The 17,238-nt window shown below is 43.9% G+C and overlaps 1 protein-coding gene across 1 annotated transcript in view; it reads left to right on the top strand.

Annotated features, from left to right (window-relative positions):
* Window positions 1-17,238, top strand: part of Cacna2d3 (calcium voltage-gated channel auxiliary subunit alpha2delta 3) — a 650,190-nt gene that overhangs the window by 187,383 nt on the left and 445,569 nt on the right. The window contains exon 5 of the mRNA XM_010643030.2: window positions 16,004-16,135. Within this exon, the coding sequence (XP_010641332.1) occupies window positions 16,004-16,135 (132 nt within the window). The remainder of the gene's footprint in view (window positions 1-16,003; window positions 16,136-17,238) is intronic.

Raw genomic sequence — 17,238 nt, 5'->3', positions numbered from 1 at the left:
GCACATTAAGGTAATGTGAGTTGTCTAACACAACCCATAACCTAGTCATCATCCAGTGATGCACTTTTAAACTGCTGAACTGAAGGCTGTCGTAGTTGGTTGAATGACATTTACCACAAAAACCCACACATACTCAGAATCTCAGACGATGGCTGTCTTAGTCTTCCCAGGCTGCTATAATAAAGATATTTGAGATGGGGCAATTTAAGCACCTCACATTTATTTCTCACAGTTCTGAGGCTGAAATTCTACCATCAGGGTGCTACTGTGGTCAGGCTGTGGTGAGGACCTTCTCTGTGGTTTGTGATTGACTGTCTGGCTCTGTCCTCAGATGGCAGGAAGGAAGCTCACTCATGTCTCTTGTAAGAATACTGATCTTATCATGAGATGGTTCCCCTCATCATCCAATTCCCTCCCAAGGGCATCATCTCCAATACCATCCCATTGGCAGTTAGGATTTCAGCGTCTGAATGAGCGTCATTTCATAGCAGTCACCTTGATTATTTAAGGACATGATATGAACCCATGCTGGATGTAGGGCGGCTGGTGAGTCTAATAGCTGATGTCCTTATAGGAAGAAGGGAAGACAGAGTGACCCATAGAGAAAGTAGCCATTGTCTTAGTTACTTTTCTAGTTGTTGCTGAGACAATATACTTAACACCCAAAGTTAAAGGTGGAAAGGTTTCTTTGACTCACAGTTTGTAGAGGTTTCAGTTCAAGGCATGGTGCCACATGGCAGAAGGGCATCATAGAGGAGAAACAGACAGCAAAGCAGCCTGGCAAAGCAGGGCAGGCAGAAGGCAGCAAAGTAGCAAAGCAGTTTCTTTCTGTTCCTTTAGATTCCATCCAGACTGTCTTTGAATGGTGCCACTAACACCCAGGGTAAGGCACCCTTAATTCCAGCATAAGATCCTTAATCCCACCATCACACCCCCTACTACAGCCTATGACTATGTGAGGCTTTGGGGAACATCTAGATACAAGCCCTAACACCGTGGAAAGACGGGAACAGAGACTTGGAGTGATGTGTTTACAGACCCAGAACTGCTGAGAGTGCCAGCATCCACCAGAAGCTAGGACAGAAGTCCAGGGTGGTTTATCTCTCTAGCTCTGCAGACAGAATTGGCTCTACCCACACCTTGAGTTTAGACATCTGGCTTCCAAAGCTGTGAGGTAATAAATCTGGGTTGTTTTAAGCCACCTAGTTTCTAGGAGATTGTTATGGTAACCCTAGGAAACTATCTTAGTCATCTTCCTTGCTGCTGAGACAAAATATCTGGCACACACAAATTGGAGGAGAAATTTATTTTGACTCATGTTTTTAGTCCATGATGTGTTAGCTCTGAGACAGAAACAGAATGGTAGAAAGGTCTGGCGGAGGTGAGCTGCTCCTGCTACGATGGCCAGGAAGCAGGGTAAAGGGAGGAGTCGGGGGTGGAGCTGTACTCTCCAGGGTGAGTCCTCAGTGACCAGCCTCTCCTGGCCAGTCCCTGCCCCCTGACAGCAAACACTCAGTTCCAAATTTATCCACGGACTAAGCAACTCCCTCATTATCCAGTCACCTTCCACGCATATGAGAACTTGGGGCACATTTTTGGTCTAAGCCATAAGAGAGAGACAAGACATATGTTGTAGGATAAAAATATAGGGGAACTGTCCTGAATTATAGAAACATAAAGAGACAAGACAGCTGATTAATGTTTGATCCTGGTTTGGATCAAGGCAGTGACAAAGGACATTGATGTGTGTACTGATGAGAAATTTAGGTCTACAGATGGAGTGATTGTATTATAGTAAGTTTTAGCATTGTGGTTTTCATTATTTCACTGTGGTTACAGGAGAGAATAACATTTAGGCAAGTTTATTGTAGAGCCTGTAAGAATTTCTTTTTACTATTTTTAAAATTTATGAAAGTCTAAAATTATTTTATAATTAAATTTAAATCAATGGCTCTGTTCGTTTCTTAGGAGAAAGATGTGTGAGAAAGAGGCTTGGGAGATTGTGAAGCATTAAGAATAACAACAGCAGGCTGGCTCATGTGACCATTTTTGTAGTGAAGACAGGCAGGCCAACTCTTTTCTCCAGACATTGTGTGGATGGCATATTTATTTAAGATACATCCCTTCAAACAATTTGGTTACTAAAAATCTCACTCATGAAAACAGACCTCTTTACTTCTCTCCACTTGAAATGACATTCCATATTCTATGACAGGGACAAAAGATGTGTGTGATTTGTAAAGTTGATGCATGGGACAAAAGAGAGGCACATAGGAGATTATTGGATGCAGGGTAATTCCATTTTGTTCAAACACCATGTCTCCACGGGCAGTCTGCAGTTTTATATCAGGATGTTAACACTGGTTCTTGATTAGATTAGGATGGCTTCAATTTCCTATCTGATCTCTTGAATATTTTTGAAATGCAGAAAATTACTTTTCTTAAACAAATGAGTTCGTTTTTAAGGAAAAGTGCAAAGCTGTTTCAGGGGTGATGTCTGTTCCCTACTTCCGGCACTCTCACAGGAGCTCTGCCTTTGGCTTAAGATAAAAAGCCCCAGCAGGAGGTGACTGCAGAATGCATTTGCTGTCTGTCTGTCCTTCCTTGCAGGGGCCAAGGTTTGTTTCTGTCCCTGTTCTCAAGGTTGTGGCCGAAGTGACAGAAGAGCTGGGCTTTCGGTGGTCTTGTTGATCTGAAGTAGCCAGTTGAGGAATTATCCTTGGCTCCAACATCTCAGGATATTTTTAAAACATTCTTTGCATTCTTTTATCAAAATGTCTTTCCTGGGTTTCTCTTTGGCACGATTAAATAGATTCTAGAATTTGCTGTTGTGATTTCTTAATACATCCATGAAAGGATGCCTTTATGCATCTGTCATGTATTTCCATATTGGCTTTCCTAATAGTTTTGGGGAGATTTTTAATATCTGAACTTTTTTTCTTGCTTTAAAGACAATATCTAGAGAAAGAACCTAGAAGTTACTAATTTATTTTACCCTCCGTTGTACCATAGGTAGCTACTTTCAAGATAAAAGGGTTCCCTTTTTTTTTTCTTTTCCTTCTTCCTTTTCCCTTAAGTAGATTTGGGTTATTCAAGAGATCTGATCAACTCTCTGGTATGATTTTACTGATCTCATATGCTAATTTACTATGTCTTATTGATACTGTAATTCACTTGTAAGAGAAGATTTCTCTATATGCATGACAGTGCATATTTTAGAGGACAAATATTGAGCAACTTAAAATTTTTTAGGCGACATGTTTACTCTTAAATAATTTTACCTTTTATGTTTGGGCTGTTGTTTTGAAACAAGGTTTATTATCTTATTTTTTAATCATGTATTATTGTTCATTGTTACCATCTTCTTATTAGTTTCATTCTTCCTGTCTTTTGATTTCATGGTAACCAAGTTAGCCTTTTTAATTTTGACCTTTAAACCTTGACCTGGTACATTAGTCAGTTTTCCCATTGATAGGAAACAATACCCAACACCCACAACTTAAAGAAATAGAGGTTTATTTGGCTCGTGGTTTCAGGGAATTTGGTTCATGGTTTCCTGGCCTCCATAGTGGGAACATCATGGGAGAAGGGCATGAGGGAAGAAAGTTGCTTAGTTCATGGCAACGGGGAAGCAGAGCAGGAAAAAAATGTTAGAGAGGAAGGGACCAGGGACCATATATAGTCCCCAAGTTCACACCTCCATCATCTGCCCAGACACACCCTGGAACATCATTATGGCTTGGATTTAAATGTCTGCCCAAGCCTCCTGCAGTCAGGCTTTTTCAGAGGTGGTTGAATGTAGAGTGTGTGATGCTACAATTAAGGGTGTGTGATTACTAAACCAGTCTACTGATTGGCTTGACACTGCCCTAATCCCGGTAGGTAGTCTGGATAAGATGTAAGGGGCAGAAAGACGCTGTTAAGGTTCTCTTTCTGCTTTGCTGCTGTCTGTGGGCCATGAACTATTGCCCCTCTACCACCTTGGCTTGGTGAGAGCTGATTATGGACTGAAATCTCTAAGAACTGTAAGCCAAATAAACTGTTCCTCCTTTAGCTTTGGGTGTTGGGTATTTTGTCTCAGCAATGAGAGAAGGAACTAATACAAGCATGCTTTACTAATGTGCTAGGCATTTTTTAATCCAATAAAATTAATGTGTCAGGGTTAATGGTCACATTTGATGCCCTTGTCAGTTCTTGCTTTGGGACATTCTTTGAATAACATAAATTTTAGCTCTTACAAAAATTCCCTGTCCTGTTGTTTCTGTGTTTGCCTTTTTCTATTTATTGTTGCTAAGCATGCGCTCTATCACAGAGCTACACCTCCAGCCTCCATTATTTATGTATACTTTAATCATGTAACTACTATGGAAATAGCAACTTTAGATTTACATGTCCTTTAATTCACATGAAAAATAAACTCAAGCTATTTAAAAATAATCAAATAGACCAAAAGGTGAAATCATGGAGGATTAAATTTAAAAACTCCATTGGATACTAGCTGTAAAGATATCGTGTCTTATTTCTATTTAGTTGCTATAATACAATACTCATCAAATGTGTTAGTGCTCCAAAATCTTACTCACAGTTTTATTTGCTCTGTATTTCTAGTCATTTGAAATATGCTCCAAGCAAATAAAATTGATGGAGTAGAACATTATTTAAAAGTTTTAGCCTCTTCATTGCTAAAAAAAACTTTCTGAATCAGTTTTTTTCTAGAGATACAAAATAAAATTTGGACTGCTTAAAACTTTAAGAAGCCGTTTCCAAACCTTGACTTAAAAGCATATCCTTGTTTAAACAATGCCCACTAAAATCTGCAAGTAGTTGTGTCCTTGAAGACTTTTTGAGACAAACTTCTTTTTGTGAAGGACTGTTTTTGTCATACATCATTTTGTAGCAGCTGGCTTCTTACTTTCTTGATGTAAATCCTGTTAAATATGTATGGCCTGGTTAGTTTTATTTTAGTGGCAATAACATTTTTTTCATTGTTATATGTAAATGTAATTTGCTGGACTTGAAGAATTATTTCCTAAAAGCTACTACTCTTCTCTCTTCTTTGATTTTTTTTTTTTTGCATCCCAAGAGATCTGTGTTTTGTAATAAACTTTTGTTTCTTGTGATTGATAAACGTCCTTCTACTGCCTTTCAATGTTAGAATCACAGCAAACTTTTCGGGTACTGATATGGTGTGGAAGTGCTTCCTTTGGGGAATGATACTGTCAAGTTGAAATTCCTTAACTGACATAGTGGCACAGTGAAGTCCTGGGTCACCTGGATTTTGTGGCCTCTGCAATGACTCTTCGAGTATCTGTGACCAAACTGGAAATTTGAAGGAGATGTTTATGATTTGGTGCCTTTACTTTCCCCGTCCTAATAGTAGCATCCTGAATTTCCTCCAGCAATTCATCTTTTCATGAGTGATGGATGTGATGTAGGTTTAGTAAGTTTAAGATGATCAGCATGGACTAACTAGTTCAGGGACGGATAGATACTGGTGAAAGTCAGTGAAAAGTGGGGAGACATCTGAAGATCATACATTCTTCCCCAGGAAAAAAGATCTACTGCCTGTAAGTCCTGGAGCCCTTCTTTGGCCTTATAAGGGAAGAGGCTTGAAATGCTGGGTTATGGTCTATAGGGAATGAGAAAGAAGGAATCTGGGAAAGGAGCCAACCTTTTAGGATGTAGAATAGAAGACAGAAAGTAGTTCTTTTGGGAAATCTCTGGAAAAGTCCATCCTTAAAGCCATTTTTTTGTTCCTCGTCTTTTTAGTTCTATGTGCCAATAGATTTTAAAGATATTTTGAGTAAGATATTTGGTTCTTCATACTGGAAAGGTTCCCAATTTGAAGAAGTAGAGAATACACTGATGTAATTTCTAGAGAGACTTCCTGAGAGAGCCTTTACTTGAGCAAATTAGTAGTTGAGTGTTTTTCTATCTACGGCATGCTGAATGTCCACAGCTGTTTAATTGCCCTGGTAGCCAAAACATCTTGGTCCACCTGCAAAGACTGGCCAGGTGAGAAGAAGGTGTTTAATGTATTGTTTGAAAAATAATTCTGCTCTAATCCTGTCTTTTAACCAACTGCACATTATAATCACATCTGGGATACACACACGCATGTGTGCGCGCACGCGCACACACACACACACACACACACTTCTATCTTGTGTGGAATAGGGTGCTTTATAAAAACAGGTGCCAGTACATCCTGCTTTGCCTACGATTGATGTATGCTTGTGTATTCTAATATAGTCTCAGTGGTCTAGTTTGGTTGATAAATTCCTGGTTATCAATCCCTTAACAGAAATTAAACCTATGCTCTTTGACTTTTCACGATCCATTTATAGGACAGAAGGAAGGAGCCCTCAGGTTTCTGCCCCTGCCGCTCAGGAGTTAGGAGTTAGTGTACACACGCTGCAGGTACTCCATAAATGCAGTCGTTCAATTTCATTTCACTTGGTTCAACTGTTACTGTTCAACAAGCCAAAGAAATAGTTGATAAAAGCATTTGTAAGGTGAATGAAGTCCGGGGGAAAGACAGTTGGAGTCTCCTTGTTGACATAGTTCTTGGCTGACATTACTGAAAGTTGGCATCGCTCCTTGTGCATATATATGCCCTTGGCATTTTACACTTCCTGTGGTACATTTAAGGAGGTTTGTAGCCCATAGATCCTTACATGAAATTGAGCATGTGGGAAGCAAAGACCTATAATGTTCTAGCCATGTGAACCCTCACCCCTGGTACCAGGTCCATCAAAACCAACTCTGCACAAAACTAGCTTCCTCCCAGACCTCTGTGAGGGGCAGCACTTTCCTGAGACTCACTCACAGAGGGTGTTTCTCACTACTTGGAACCGCTTCTGAGCTTACTCCCTATGTATACTCTCCTACGGGGATGGAGCTAGATATACCCTCTGTTATATTACTGCGTTGATGTTTTCATGTTTCTGAGGCTCAGTATCACCTGCAGTTTGTCAGTTTTAAAGCAGAAAGACATAGAAGACATATTTATAATTTGTCAAAGAAAAAAATATCCCTTTTCTTTATACGAGCAGTGTGTTCATATGATACCTGCCTTCCCACACATTCGTCTGGCTGCCGTTCAGGTTTCTGTGGAGGCACAGAAGAAGGGCCGCAGGGGAAGGTCTGATGACCGCGGAGCTGGTCGCCTCAGACCTCAGACCTCGGCGTCCTGGGCCACCCTTCTGACTTCATCTCTTGCTGCTCAGCACCTACGTGGTTACTTCGTGCTTTTCAGCATTTTGGGATAGTGCCACTGTGACAACTGTTAAAAGCAGTATATAATGCAAATTCCAGTTATACCTCAGGGAAGGTGTAAATGCACAACAAATCCTTTGCCCTGCCCCCATGTTCCCCATCCCACCCTCTTGTAAAGGCCAGACTCAAAGCTGCTTGTTTCTCTCCATTGTTTCAGATCAGAGCAAGGAGAGAGAGAGCTTTCTGCTCTCTCAGCAAACTTGTTCTTGGCCTGACTTCCCTTTGTGAATGTTCACGATTCGTTTATCTCCCTGCCTGCCCTTCTGGGCCCCAGGGAGTCTTGCTGCAGTGCTGATGTGTGGCTCTGTCCAGTCCCTCCACAGAGCCCTGCTCTCTGCACCTCCCCAGCCACCTTTGTCCAGCCGGCAGCAGCTCTGCGTCTCCACGCCACCAGTATCCCTGACAGCTCCTTAATTGCTACACGCATTTCAACAGATGCTGGCAGTTATATTTCAGACACCGTCAGGGTACCTGCTAGCCTCGGGGCTGTGTTTATTGTAAATATCAATAAAAAGCTGATAGCATCAGCCTGGATGGCAGGCTCACAAAATCATATTTTACTAGGAGCCAGGCCTGTCTGGAAGATGGAAGAAAGAAGGTTTGGATGTCTCTTTTTCCAAAAGATTAAATAAAATAAGGGGAAGCTTTCTGAGTGGGAATGCTTTCTTACTAAAAGGTGACAAGTATATAGTCTCTAACTTTTTTCCTCAGTTGTGTGGGAAACGTCACATCAGTTCTCTCCATAACTGTTTCTCCTGTGTTCTTCTTCCATGAAATATGGGACAAAACTTCAGGTGCCATAAATATGTTTAAGCACTTGCTGATTGAATGGGTGAGAGTTCATTTGGCTCCTCTCTGAGGAGAGAGAATAGGACAGAGCTCCCGTGCTAACTGGCCCAGAGCACCACTCCTTCCTCCATTCCACATGCCTTGTGTGGCCCTCCATGAATGAGACATGAAAGAGAACCCGTATTCCACCTGGACTGTGTGGTAAATCCTTGCTGGGTCTCTGTTCCCTCCTCCTTCAGAAATGGCTGGTGCCTTCCCAGAGCTGAGAGCAGGAAGAGGGATTAGGGATTAGGTAGAAGGTACCACGTGAACACAGATCAGCACCTGCCCAGAGGACTCCCGTGGTTTCCACCACCCACATGTGGTAGCTGAGGATATCCTTGTCACGCAGCTTCTGATAAGCTTCTGTTGTTGGGGCCATACCGGAGCAGTGGCTCGGAGGGAGTTCCATTCCCAGGGCTGTCATGACAGACAACCGGTTTAGGTCCATGCATCTGTGACAGTCCAGGTTGTTGGAGACAAGGGCGCCCTGCCACAATCAATAGAATTTCCCATTTATTTGCCACTTTGGAGCGTGTCGGCCCCTGAGTTCCATTTCCCCATGGTGTAGCTAATCTGAAGGTCTGTTGTCTGGCCTTTTGGCCGGCACATCCCACTTTGTGGGATGAGGGAGAAAAGCACTTCTGTTGCTGGCACGCATGCTGCTTTCCGAGTTCAGACGTGGCCTGGTGCACGGCTAACTAGCACACCCTCATGGCACCACTAACTCTCCAAATTCTTCTGCCCCCGTGCGGGCACTGTCACGTGCCTTGAATGGCTAGAGAAGTCTCTGAACACTCCCCTGCACCCTCACTGGTGGCAAAGGTGACTCCCTCTCCTCATAAAAAAAAAACCCTCAGGGGCCAGCACTGCCTTTGGGATTAGAGCAGGCTGCAGACCAGGAGCTGCCAGGTCCTCCTCACTACTCCCATCAGCTTCCTACTCCACTTTCTTTTTTATTCCCCAATTCCAGGCATTTAAACTTGCTTTGACTCTGCCAGGACCACTCTGCCTATGAGGTGAGATTGAAATATATGACAAATGTTTGAACCTCAAGAAATGCATTCTAATGAAAAGCACATTGCCATTTGTCTCCCTCAGAAGAGCCCCCTTCCCTTAGTCCCTCTCCAGATACTTCCAGCATTGAACACGCTCACCCCGCCCTTCTCGCCGCTCTCTGAAGCGGTTCTGGAAGTTCTCTTTGGTGAGTGTCTTCAGAAGGTGTGGCGGCAAACGCAGTGCGTGCTACTGACGCCTGCCCCCCACCCCTGTCAAGGTGCAGGCCCGCGAAGCATCCCCGTGTGTCCCCAGCCACCTTATCCACTGCCTCTGTCACCGTGCAGCTTCGGCTCTTCCCCGAAGTTAAAATAACAGTGAAAGCTAAGCGTTTCAAAATGATTCAGGACTTGGCACGCAGTTGAAGACGCTCCAAGAGAGGCCCCCCAGAACTGCTTCAGAAAGGGGCCCGATTGATAGGGTGAGTGTGTTTTAAGCGAGGGGGTGTTTTCAGGGGGATTCATGACATTGTGTCTTTTACTTTTTAATAACAGTTTCAGAAATGTAAATCTTTGCACTCCGTTTTCATCACATCTCATAGTCCCTATTGTTAGTCAGCTTTTTCTTGCTATGACAAAATACCCGAGAGAAAACAAAAGTAGCAGAGATTTATTTTTGGCTCGCAATTTCAGAAGTTTCAGTCCACGGGTGTAATAGGCCTAAACAGGTGCCTGCGTTATTTTTGACCTGACACAGGGCAGAACATCATGGCAGGCGGGTGTGGTAGAAAGCAGAGAGAGAGAGAAGGAAAGAACTAAAGACAAGGTACACAGTACCGGTACAGCCAGCTTCCACCTTGTAAAATCCCATTCAGCCATAAACTCATCAGTAGATGAATCCATTGATGAAGTTAGACCCGTACGATCCGGCCACCTCCCAAAAGCCCCACTCTGAACACATGGCTTTGTGGGGATCATTTTTATTATCCAAATGGTGATGCCACCACGTCAATACCTGTTCATTCTACATTTTCCCCACTGAACTGTTCCCTTTATGGTGCTAAGCCCAAGATCTGGCCCTGCTGCTGCTTTGTCTCCCAGCCTCGTTCACATTCGCACCCAGTAGGCATTCTACGCAGTAAATGTTTCCTGAATGAATAGGTAAATGCTTACTATTTCCACCATAGCTGCTTAAGTGTTTTGAAGGTACTAGATTGGGACAAGTGTGTATGACAAGCAAGGGAAAGGTGTGACTTTGTGTTCACCCATTTCCAAACCTACCCAAGAAGGATTTTGTTTCACTTCCAACCAGAGGAAAATACTCAGGAAGGAAGGAGGCTCTGGTTCTCCAGCTTTCTCTTAGAGACTGTGTAGTGCCATGGTTCGTGAGGACGTTGCATACCTCAAAGGAAGTGTTTTGACATAGTGAATACCTGCTTGCACATAGTGTATCAAATAAGACTCGGAAGTCCTTTGAGATATGCTCCTCTCCGCCAAGATTTCATGTCTTGTGCAATGGTGATGATCTGGCCTCACCACCCTGCCCTGCAGCAGAGCTCCCGACATGCACACGTTGAGAGCTCTTGGAGAGCAGCTTTGAATCGGTCCCCAAAGCTTCATATCTTATCCTGAACCATTCTGTCCCCTTTAACTCATCCACCTATCCTGGTTACCAAGCAAAGCTGTGCCATGTCAGGGCCCCAAGAAAGCCGGGTTTGGGTCCCCCTCTGGTGACCACCCCCTCCCTGCAGGCAGATACCTGCCACCTAAGCTGTGTGTTGTTCGGCCTCGGCTGCATTTCTCCCAGCTCCTGTTCTCTGCCTGGGACAGTCAGTGGAGTCTGTGGCTGCTGTTTGTGTCCTGTACCATGTATTCATTTATACAAGGAACTCAGTTTACTAACTTATGCTCTGGGTAATAATGGACAGTGGGGTGTACTGGGGAAATGCACTTCACAGCTTCGAGGAGCAGTTTCCTCATCTGTAAATGGCGCTAGGAAGACCAGTTTGTACCTATCTGGAAAGGGTGACACAGCATGCGACATGCTGTGATCACTTTGTAAATGCCTGCCTCTAGTGCACCAGTCATCACCGACGTCACCATCATCGCCTTCGTCGCTGGGGTGTCCGTCTTATATTTTTTCCTTAGTTTCTTTGACAAAGTCTTGTGAATGGCTTACTCTGAAGAGAGCAAAGAGGAGGAGATAGAAGCGTCTCCACAAAATTTAAAACCTGTTAAGGGAAGACAAAAAGAAGTCTAATAATTGAAATGAAGCCTTACTGGGAAATTAATCCTGCAGCCTAGCACAGGCTGAGGGAATCTCGGCCGTGCTCGAGATTTGCAAACCCTTTGCTTTCTGCCTCCATTCAGAGTGGTTCAGCATGGGGCCATGAATCCTCTGGGTCTCACTGGTTCCAGGACAGGTAGAAATTAGCTCCAGCTTTGTGAAAAGCCACCTTCATTCCTATCTGGCATTTCACTAAGTGTAGAGGGTGGGTCAATGTTTAGCAAACAAACCTGTTTTATAATTCAACACGGATATAAGACATATAAGTGCTTGATGATAAGCATCAGAGCTCTTCATTACTTAATCTATGTTCTGTTTTTAATGAGTGGGGAAAATGTCATTTACTTGCTGTAGTAGAAGACATAAAAACCCTCCAGCCTGAGTATGGTCCGGCTTACGGCATTGAAGAGAAAGTCCTTCTGGGCTGGACTCCAGGACCCCCGGGAGCAGTGTAATTTCCTGTCCAGGAGCTCACTGCTGCTTCAGAGACCTTTGGGAAAGCCCGAGACCCTGCCTGTAGATGTGCTCAAGGCAGGAAATACCTTCCTAACCAGTGCCATACTTCAAAGAAACCTGTGAAGTCTGAGTTTTGTCCCTTCCCTTCAAACAATGGCTTAGAGGGAATTGTAGTTTCTGTATAATTCTGTACGAGCTAAATAATCAATGAAGTCCCCTCGGATTCCTTAGACATGGACCCAAACTTGGTGGTAGAAAGTGGCAAATTTAAAGTAATTCATTTCTACTAATTCACCAGGCAATAAATAATACTGAAAGAAACTGAGTCTGAGTTGAAGGATTTTGAAGTCTACAGAGGACTCTCAGCACTGAGACAGCCTTGAGATTCTGATTGCTTAACCTGGGAGCAGGAGGTCAGCTGCGCTCATTAAAGGTTTCAGAAAAGAAGTCTGATCTTAGAGCTCGACATAAAGGCATGAAGGGCCTTGGCATGATGGAGTACCAGTTGCATCTGTTAGAGAATGTATGCTTGGCAGAAATCCTCACCAGTCTGCTCAAATCCTTACTGGGACCTGCCCACGGCTCATCCTCACTTCCTTGGAATTCCCTGGGTTTACTCCCAGCTCAGGGTGTTTGGACTCATTGTTCCCTCTCCTATAAAATACTTTCGGGCCCAGATATTTGGGAGCCTTCCCAGCATTCAGGTCATACCTCTGGGATATCCTCACACAGTTGGAGTAACTCCCCACCCCTCTTCCCATGTGCTGTAACATTCTGAGCAATTGTCCTTATCACACTTGAAATTTGCATTTGTGTCCATTATTGCTCTCTCCAGACTGAAATCTCTGTCTCAGTGGCTCACAGTTGGATGCCCAATGTCACTGGTGCTCAATACATTGTTTGTTGTGTGAGCAGAGTGCCTTGCCCTGATAATTCCCTGAAGGGAAGAGGAGACTGGGTTATAGTCTTTCCTGATGGCACAAGGGCAGCTGGACTATGGGTGGGGAACTGTGGCTCTCCCTACTAGTGGGACCGGTCGTACCTAATGATGCATGGAGCTCTCTGCCATGAAGCACCTTAAGGTGGGCTACTGTCACCTCACTTCCATGGAGGAGATACCAGGGCTTTGAGAAGCTAAGTCAAAAATCTCAGTTTCAGTGGTGTCCCAAATCTGCAACTCTACTCCAGGGCCTGAGCTGAGGACAGCTACACTGTTACTCTTTTGATGTTGCCCAGCAAAGCCTGATGAGAACAGGAATGAGCAACGGGACCTCTTCTGAACAGAATAAGTAACAGCCAGTATCTGTGAAGCTGCTTGCATGTGCCCATGGCTGTGCTAAGTGCTTTATGTCCGTTAATTTGCTTCCAGTTCTGCCCATGTCAGGCAGGACTCCGGAGTGGGGAACTCGTGGCTGCAGTACGGTGAGAAGAGGCGCTGCCTCACTTGGAGATGCCAAACTAAAGTGAGTGAGCGGAGGGCGTCTGTGACTTGAGAGACCACAGAGCAGAGTGCAAGCCACGGGGTAAAGCTTAGGAGACAGCAGACACTGGCTAGAGCTACGAACACAGTTTGATGTTGGGTTACATGATTCCTTACAAAGACAGACCAGGGATGTGTAAGAAGCTCTTCAGATGCAAATTGTAAATTTATCACAAAAGTGGTGTGGGATTCCTGTTCTCCAAGCATCTTTTAGTACTCTTGTTTTAGGAGAAGCTAAACATCTGATAAATTCGTGGTGCCAGGGGTAACTCCGTGTCTCAGAAGGTGGGGGAGGCAAGACTGCTGCTCTTCCAGTACTGCACATTGAACCAGCGTGCACAGAAAGTTCACGGGGCTGCAGCAGGCAGAGTGGCGAAAATCTTCACGTTGTCATGGAGGTCGATTTATTTAACAGATTGTGGGCTTAACACTTACACTAGACAGTAGAGAAAATGTTTTAATCCATTTTAGTACATTATAGATAGGATCCATTGACAGAGATCATAAATATATAATGCCAACATGAAACATGAAAGTCTGAATTATTCCCATAAAGAAAGGGTGAAGGTCTTTCCTTACTAGGGCAAAGTCCTGTACTTATTAAACTAAGATTTTAAAAAGAATATGTACTAACCCTAAGATATGAGCGTATTATAGACAACGATGAAGAGAATATTGTAGGCCAGCGGTGTAGTTCTGGAATGTTGTGCCTGCCTGGCAAGTGCAAGGCCTTGAGTTTGATTCCCAGTATGGGATGCGGGGGAGGTGGGGGCAGGAGAAAGAGAGTATGTGTACTGGGTTGAATAGTGGCCTCAAAAAGATATGTCCAAGGTCTGACTTTCAGTACCTGAAAATGTGACCTTATTTGGAAATAGGTCATAACCTTGTGATGCAGCCATTCTGAATTTAGAGTGGACCCTAAATCCAGCCATTGTTCTTTTAAAAGAAAAGGAGATGGAGATTTAACACAGAGACACAAGGAGAGAGGTCTTGTGAAGATGGAGGTGGGGTGGCCTGTTGAGTCTGCAAGACTGAGAAGGCCAAGTGTTGGCAGAGGGCACTGGAAGGCGGAGAGAGGCGTGGCGAAGCTCTCCCTCCCGCAGTCACCTAGGAGAATCAACCCAGCCAACCCTGTGGCCTTCCTGAAGTGTGGGAGAATACTTTCCTGTTGTTTAGGTCAGTGGATTTGTGGTAACTTGTTGCAGCAGCCTTGGTGTGTTGACAAATTATGTTGTACCCCAGGAAGAGTCCAGGAGGAGGGAAAAGCCAAAGCTACCCTAAATCAAACAGCGGAAGCTTTTAAACAATTTGTAAACAAAACACAAACAGGAAGAGGCTAAGCCGGCTACTTGGGAGCATTCAGTCATCTTTACTAGTGACCATCAAGCCCTAAGAGGGCTGTCACATTCTGGCCCCACTGTGGGATTTAAGGCTGGATGGTGGAGGGCACTGGGGGCCTGGGCAAGTGAGGAGGTGGCAGCATTGACTGACCTTTGCTTACTCATTTCTACCCTTTGCCAATGACACTGGGAAACCACTTTTACATTATCCTTTAGCCTCAGTCCTTAGATGAGTACTCCGTGTCATTTTTTTCTGTTCCATTCCATCTGTGAACTGACTATATAACCAGCAGCCAAGTCAAGATTTTCCCTTTATTAAAACAGCTGACTGAGCAAGCGTATGAAATCACTGTGCTACAAGCCAGAGGAGATATTATTTCAAATATCTGATCAACGAGGTATGTGTAACACAGCCTCCATTCTAAGTAGATGGTAATTGTTAGTGATTCCTTCATTTACCATGCCTGGGAAGACAAAGAGATACAATTTCTGAGCAGGATTTGTTATCCACAGAAAGGGGGTGAAACAGTCCTCAGACTACGAGGCTCCCTTTATGTTTCTGAAGATGCTCACGGCCTCACATTGTGAAATGTAGGATTCTAGGATCTAAAGGAATGGGCAGGCTTTTTCTCCCCTCAGAGGTATCAGAATTATCTACCTGAATCAGGCCCAGTTGACACACTCAGGAAGAACTATCTCTGACTGAAAAACATTGGATTTTGTTTATTTATTCTTTTGTTTTTGGTACTGGGGATGGAACTCAGGACCTTGCACCTGTAAGACAGGTGCAGCGCCACTGAGCTACATCCCCAGCCCTGGATATTTTAACATGTTTGGACAATAGATGATGAAGTGGGCCTTTTGTTTCTAGTGTTGGGGGGCTTTGTATGATGCTGACAATCAAAGCCTTTGCTGAAGGCAAGAGCTGTGGACTGTCTAGGGTTGTGATTGTATTCAAATGGTTGTGGATTTGTTTAAGTAGCTTTTGCAGCTAGGAGTGAGTCACAGTAGTTCTTTTCAATTTTGAATAGGACAGGGTCTGGGGATTTAGCTCAGTGGTCCTGCTACACCTTCCTCAAAAGCTCAAGGACCAGAGTTTGATCCCTGGTATCAAAAAAATAAATAAAATGTGAATAGGAACAGTAATAGGTTCTATCTTCCAGGATTGTGAAAATAATCAAAATCAAAGGTTACATTGGTCCTTTTCCTTCTCCCAGGCTGTGATGTGGGAGATTATGGTTTACAGAGTTAGAACATTAACCCTTGAGGTGAAAATCAGATTCATAATTGGCTGAAGTAGTGTCGGCTTTTGACACAAATCTCTTCTTGCTTTTTTCAGATCCCGCAATTGTCAATGGAGTTTATTGGTCCGAGTCCCTGAACAAAGTGTTTGTAGATAACTTTGACCGCGACCCGTCTCTCATATGGCAATACTTTGGAAGTGCAAAGGGCTTTTTCAGGCAGTATCCGGGTGAGTATTAGTGTGTGGTCGGTCGTGATTCAGACTAATGATGGAATAATAATTTTCTTAAGATTCTGGGTTTAAATTTTTTACCTTTTCCTTAGAAGAAAGTGAGAGTCTAAGTTCTGTCAAGGCACAGGACAGAAATGATGAAGTGACATTTGTGCATGCGTGTACATACGCTCACACACACACGTATCACGGAACTCTCAGAATTACACATGACTTCAGCATCAACAGAGAAATTCATAGAGCTGCTACCAAAGCTGCAAGACTGGGATGCGAAATGTACCCTATTTAATCTGCCTAGATGAGAGTTGATTTTCTTACTATTACTACCACTAATTGTGTTTTTTGGGAACTCGCAAGTTATGTGTGGGCAGAGTCAGATTCTGATTAAAAGGTGTGGGAAATAGAAGACCAGAGGTTGGGTTTGCCTACCCTAGGGCTGGCCCACTTTGAGGCTGGAGATAAATGGCCATCGTACCACAGATGGCAGCCCCTGCCCCCAGGGGTACTCGCAAGGGATTGTGGGTGTGTGTGTGTGTGTGCCATTGGAACAGGTGTTCCTTCTTGGGGGTCTTCCTAGGCCTCATCATTGCAGTAGAATTTTAATTCTGACTTGATTTGAATTTTAATTAAAAAGGGAAGTTTTAATTTTGCTTACAAGTTGTGAAAACAGGACTTGGGGTTGCAATTGTGCCAATATCACAGCTGTAGGAATTAACAAGCTCAACCTAAAAGCAGGAAAAAAAAAAAACACCCTACATAATCTTGGAGCAATTCAGTGGAGTCTTTTATGTTTTCATTAAGTAAGACGAGACACCTGATGCCTTCCCTCTCTGTGGCACGGAGATAATCTGCCTCTGCTGCAAGAAGCCGTTTGCCCTGTGCCCAGCCTGGGCACCCTGAGACTGGCCTGCCGGGCATCTGCTTCGCCAGCTCTTTCTACATTTCCAAAGAGCTGTGTTTAGCAGGGTACACATGCATCCTCACGGAGCTCACAGAAAGGTAAGCAGTGAGCATCCTATTAAAAATAACATTGTAGGGGCCAGGGATTTAGCTCAGTGGTGCTGCTGCCTGCCTCGAAAGCACAAGGTCCCGAGTTTGAT

This window comes from Fukomys damarensis, unplaced genomic scaffold (genome assembly GCF_012274545.1).
Source record: "Fukomys damarensis isolate Sample0158 unplaced genomic scaffold, DMR_v1.0_HiC HiC_scaffold_28, whole genome shotgun sequence".
NCBI lineage: Eukaryota > Metazoa > Chordata > Mammalia > Rodentia > Bathyergidae > Fukomys > Fukomys damarensis.
The sequence above is the reverse complement of the archived record's forward strand: the minus strand, read 5'-3'. Positions and strand labels throughout refer to the sequence as shown.